We start from the raw sequence: 6000 nt of genomic DNA, 5'->3' as shown, positions 1-6000 counted from the left end.
TTAGTTTTCTTATATTACATCCAAACTGCACTTTTCTCTCCTTCCTCCCCAGTCCTGTGTCTTGGCTCCCCCTCTTCCCTTCAGAAAAGGGGAGGCCTCCCCAGGGATAGCAACCAAACACGGAGTATCAAGTGAGTCCAGTAAATATTATCAGCAGACTCTGACATCAAAACCACAAGAAGCTGGTCTTCATAAACACGGTGCCTGTCCAGGTCACCTGACTCCAGCTCACAGTCCTCGTGTGTGCGCGCGCGCGCGCATGCTCGTGCGCTCCAGAAGCCACGAGGCCCCCACGTGCACGCAGGGCCTGGCCCCACCCTCTTGCGTAACACAATCTGATTGGATGGCCTCAGTGAGGGGTGGGGGTAGGGGCTTCTGGAACGGTCGTTGCGGTGCTAGACAAGGCAGTGATCTGAAGCTTTGCCACCATTGGAGCTGGGCAGTTGAGGCTGCTCTTGGGCACCGAGGATGTTGCGTAAGCTCACGGTCGACCAGATAAACGACTGGTTCACCATAGGCAAGACGGTGACCAATGTGGAGCTTCTGGGTTTGCCGCCCGCCTTCCCTGCGGAGGCGCCTCGGGAGGAGGTACAGCGCTCAGAGGAGGTCGCCAGCGAGGCCCCTGCGGCCCAGGTTCCAGAAAAGGCCATAGCACCAGCCAGACCAGCCTTTGGGAGGTAGGGAGCCCAGGAAGGGATGGGGGGGGGGGTCCCCTCAAGCAGGTGAAGAGCTCGCAGTAAATAGGTGCTCTGCTTGTTTTTTGCAAGAAGCTGAGCATCCCAAGAATTTGGTAATTGGTTTATTTTAATTCCGCAGCCTGTTTTTTTTTTTTTTTTTTTTTTTTTTTTTTTTTTATCTTTGTTTCGAAAGAGTTCTGTGTAGCCCAGCCTGGCTTCAACTTATGCCTCGGTGGATAACCTTGAGTTTTTCAGCCTCTGGCCTCCATTTCCTCACGTCCTGAGATTACAGGGGTATGTCCACGGCCCCAGGTTCATAGACTGCTTTGAAATTTTCATCGCAAGGATTTCGGTGTGTGTGTGTGTGTGTGTGTACACCTGTGTGCTAAGATACCTGGTACCTGGTTAGAGTAGGTTCTTACACCATGTAGGCACCTGGGGATTGAACTCAGGTCGTCAGGATTGCTGATGATAAGTGCGATCAGCTCAGGCATCTATCTCACTGATGCAGACTCTGCCTACCCTCCTTTCTGAAGGTTTATTTCATGTTTGAGGTGTGTATGTGTGGGGAGGGAAACTCTCTAGTGCTGGAGTAAGAGGTCGTTGTGAGCCACGTGACCTGGGTGCTGGGAATGGAACTCAGGATCTCTGCTAAGCCATCATTACACACCCCTCCTCCCTGGTCTCCCTGACCCATCTGGACTTCTCAGACTCTGGTTTTTGAAGTTAGCCATAGGTGACTAGGAACTTTGTGCAGAGTCACCCCTGTTGTTAAGGTACACACAGCGGTGTGGTTCCACACATGGTGTGGATTTGGACACGTGGTGGTGCACGTTCGTCGCCCTCCTGGTATCGCTGGCTTTGAAATCACTGTGCTCCACCTGTTTTTACTATTCCTTAACTTTCGACAATGGTTTTTGTTTGTTCGTTTGTTTCCCTTCTCCAGAATGTCATGTTGTCTAAACCACAGTCTATAGCCCTCTGACACTGGCTGCTTCCACCTAGTAATGTGAAGTTGAAGTTGTGTCTGTTTATGGTACTTTTTAGCATAGACTGGGAACCTCCTGGTTGAATGTGACGTACTCATCTACTGGGTTGTTCCTAAGTTCTGGCAGTTATGACTGAAACTTCTGTAGATGTCCATGTGAAGGGTTTTGTGAAGACGTAAGTTTTCAGTACATTTGTACATTTCAGTAGATCAACAGCAAGGAGTTTGCATGCTGGTACCTTGTTCACTTTTATTGTTTTAGGGTCATGCATTTGTGTAGGTGTCCATAGAGGCCAACAGAGGGAGCCAGATCCTTGGAATTGGGAGTTGCAGGCAGTTATAAGCTGCCCAATTCACACGCTGGGAACCAAGCTCTGGTTCTTTGGAGGAGCAGCAAGTACTTTTATCCATCAAGCCGTCTCTCCAATTTCATTAATCTTCCATCTCTCACTGTCTTTGGGTTAAGAAGCCGCTTTCAGTTGTGTATGAACGTGGTGGAAATCAGGCTGGAGGGATGTCTTCTGTTTAGAAGACAGCTGCCTGTGGTGAGGAGAACCCAGCACAGTGTGTGGTACCCTAGTTGGGTCTCTCTGCTCCCACCCTAAATCCAGCACCATCTGCAGTTGAGGAGCCTTTGTTTTCAATAGAAATTTATTTTGAAACAGTGTTTTATGATTTTGCCCAATTTAATTTTGAACTGGGCATAAGTATTTCTATGATATATAGGTGTGTGCGCATGTGTGCATGTGTGTGGGGTGTGTGCGCGTGTGCATGTGTGTGCATGTGGGGTGTGTGTGCACGTGTGTGCATGTGTGCATGTGTGGGGGGCTGAGTGTGCATGTGTGTGAGGGGTGTGTGCACATGTGTGCATGTGTGGGGGGCTGTGTGTGCATGTGCACGTGTGTGCATGTGTGCGCACGCGTGTGCGTGTATGTGTGTGTGTGTGGGGTTCTAAGGATGGGACTAGGGTCATCAGGCTTGTGTGGCAAGTGCTCTTCCTTCTGAGCCATCTTGCTGCCAGTGTTTTCAGTTTTAAAAGGTCTTCTGGTTAGCACTGCTTCAGTCTTCTGTAGAGTCAAGTACAACCTTTAAATCTTTGGTAATTGTGCTTTTTGAAGGAACCCAGGGGACATAGAGGGGCTACTTTGTTTATATTTTTCACATTATTTCTTTGAGTTACTCTGGTAAATGACTTTGTTCCATAGCTTCTACTTAAGGGTTTACAACTGCTTTAGGTTTCCCTGGGGAAATGTAATGTTTTAATTCATTTATTTTGACATTGGAACTAAATATTTGTTGACCTTATCAGAAACTAAGCTAATAGATTCAACTGTCATTTTAATTGCTAAGAAGCAATTTTTAAAACTTTTCAATTCTTTATGGACTAAGACTTGTTAAATTGACAGTGAATTTGCAGAGCAGTGAAATGAGAAAAGGTAAGCCATTACAGAGTTAGACTTGTAACTTGTCAGATTGCTGTAATCATTTTAACTTACATTCCTAGCGAGTTACTAGCAATGTTTTTCTGAGTAGTGCTAGTGGGGATGGCATTTCCCTGCAGTGCCTTCCTGGACTCTAAACGTGCAGTGCTCCTAGCACGTGGAAGTCACTCAGATCGAATGCAGCTGTTATTTAATCCTTACAGCAGCACCTTAATGTTATCGGATTTTTATCAGTTAATCATCTGATGACTTTGTAAAGGAAAAAATGGCTTTGGGTGGCGGAATGATGTGCCCAATTTGCTGTGGCAGGTAGTCCTGTTAGGCAGAGTGACTTCACAAAGATGTGTGCCACAACCTATGAACATGCAGTGATACATGGAAAAATGTATGTGTATGAGTGTTCTGTCTGCATGTATGTGTTTGCACCATGTGAGTACCTGGTATCCAAGGAGGCCGGACGGCTGTTGGGTGCTGTGGAACTAGAGTTATACATGGGTGTACGCCACCAAGTGGCTGATGGACGTCAAAGCTGCAACCTCTGAAGAGCAGCCAGTGCTCTTAGCATCGGAACCATCTGTAGAGTTCTGGGAAAAGGGATTTTGCTGGCATAATTAAGTGTTGGGAGCCGACTTTAGTAGAAAGCAGTTAGATCAACTTTGCAGCCATCTGGAACCATATACCCTGCTGAAAGACTTGGTTTTCAAAAGCCTATAACAGCTGAAGCACACTCTGATAAATATATTGTTTATCCCACATAGCTTGTTTTGCTGTTTAGTGACCTCAGCTGTATGGTGCACGTGGTAAAGTGTTTTCACCTGTGTTCTCCTGCTTGCGTTGATAAATACCCCAGATTTCCTTTGAATAAAGTTGAGATGGGACGAGAGAGACTGGACGAGAATTAAGACCTGACCACATATCCTGTCTTGTCTCCATTCTTCGAGTCTCTTGCCCTTCCAGCTCTTGACCAGAGCACTTAGCCCCAAAGTGTTGAGGCAGAGTGAGGGTCTCAACAATTAAGATTGGTTTTTTTTACATGTGTTTACTGTGGGTATGCGTGCATCCACACACATGCAAGTGTATTTGTATGCATCCAGAGGCATGCAAGCGTGTCTGTATGCTATGTGTGCTGCAGCATGCACGTGGAGAACAGAGGAGAACGCATAGGACTCACTTCTCTCCTTGTATTATGTAGGTTCAAGGGATTCAGTTCAGGTTGTCAGGGATTGAAAGCAGGCATCTTTACCTTGTGAGCCATCTTGGCCACAGACTTTTTTAAAAATTGGTACTTGAAAAGCGAGTTATCCTCCATGATATCAGTGTGCCATTGACAGATGGCCATTGGACTTTCAGAGTTTGGCTCTTTCCTAGGTCTCCAGCCTATTTGCCTAGCTGTAATTATTGAACTTGTTCTTGGATGACTGTATGAACTAATGCCTTAAATCTCTCCATACATATACTTACGGTGTTTCTCTAAGAATTCCTGCTACATCAAACAAGAGTGTGTTTAGACTGGTAGTTGAGAAGAGGGGAGAATGACAGTTGCGTTTGTTTGTTTTTTGAGATAAATACATGATCTTTCTTCCCCAGCCTCCCAAGTTCTGGGATTAAAGGCCCGAGTCCTCAAGGCTGGTCAAGTGCTTTCTTTTAAGCCTGCAGATTGAATCTCGTGCCTCATGGATGGTAGCTAAGCACACAGCTGAGCCCCCACTCAGCTCTTGTACATACTCTTATGATAGAGGCACCTACTTTATAGCAGAATCAGAAACAACATGTGAGCGAGTACCAGGTGGTCATGGGTGACAAAAAGATTTCTGTCTGAGCCAAAAGAAAGAGAAACCCTTGAAAGAACCAGTATGAGGGAGATACACAGATGTGGACACAAGAACTCTTAGCCGTAACTGTAGTGAGTCTGGTTGAAAGAAGTCAGGCCAGAGCTGTACTACTGGGGGTCAAGATTCTGAGCCCAGTGTGACAAGAACACTGACACACTGTGTGTGTGACACACAGTGGATGTGTATGGTAGGTCTGTGGATGGTAGGTCCTGGTGGGGGAATGTAGAGATAGAGCAGAAAGCTCTACGATTTGATCTCAGTGTCTGGAGCTGAGCGCTTGGTAAGATGGATTGAGAAAAAAGAGAATTTTTTTGGGGGGTGGTGGTGGGTGTGGAAGGGTCAGGAAGCCATGGTGTGAGGCCACCTCTACCCTGCCCATGCATCTCTGAACCCTGCCCATGCATCTCTGCACCCTATCCATGCATCTCTGCACGCCGCCCATTCATCTCTTTGCATATTTTGGGAGTCGTCTATGTGTTGTTTCCCACGAAGAACTTACCAAGGGCAGAATTATCACTGAGTTGCTGCATTCTCTGCAGCCTCTGACATACAGTAGACACTCAGGGATTTGAATGAATGAAATGCCTACCAGACCCCAGGTTTTGCCTCACCAGTTCTTTATTCTAGACAGGAGAGTTGCTCCCATATAAAATGGGAACATGACTGCTCCAAAGTGTGATTGAGGGGAAGATTTCTATTTACTTCCCTCCCCCCCCCCCCGCACCTTCCCTTCTCCCTCTTGCTCTGGCCCAGAGGTTTTATTTATTTTATGTATGTGAGTACACTGCTGCTGTCTTCAGACACACCAGAAAGGGACATAGGATTCCATTACAGATGGTTGTGAGCCACCATGTGGTTGCTGGAATTTGAGCTCAGGACCTCTGGAAGAGCAGTCAGTGCTCTTAACCGCTGAGCCTGGTTTTTTATTGTGGCTAGGTGGAGAGTACAGGCATCTGGAAAAGTCCAGAGCAGGGAGAGAAAGTAGTAGACTGAACATGACCAGCAGAGCGGACCAGGCCGTGTGAGGGGTGAGGGAGGAGGACCAAGAGAGGAAGACAAGG

General features: G+C 46.9%; 1 protein-coding gene across 2 annotated transcripts in view; it reads left to right on the top strand.

Moving 5' to 3' along the window:
• The first annotated feature begins 351 nt into the window (after positions 1-351).
• Tdrd9 (tudor domain containing 9) overlaps positions 352-6000 on the top strand; it is a 94013-nt gene continuing 88364 nt past the window's right edge. For both annotated transcript variants that reach the window (XR_013106558.1, XM_076921032.1), the window contains exon 1: positions 352-677. Coding sequence is in view for 1 of the 2 variants with exons in the window: in XM_076921032.1 (XP_076777147.1) it covers positions 469-677 (209 nt within the window). In the remaining variant the exon portion in view is untranslated. The remainder of the gene's footprint in view (positions 678-6000) is intronic.

The sequence above is a fragment of the Arvicanthis niloticus genome, chromosome 23 (genome assembly GCF_011762505.2).
Source record: "Arvicanthis niloticus isolate mArvNil1 chromosome 23, mArvNil1.pat.X, whole genome shotgun sequence".
Lineage (NCBI taxonomy): Eukaryota > Metazoa > Chordata > Mammalia > Rodentia > Muridae > Arvicanthis > Arvicanthis niloticus.
This window is presented reverse-complemented; position numbering and strand designations above follow the sequence as displayed.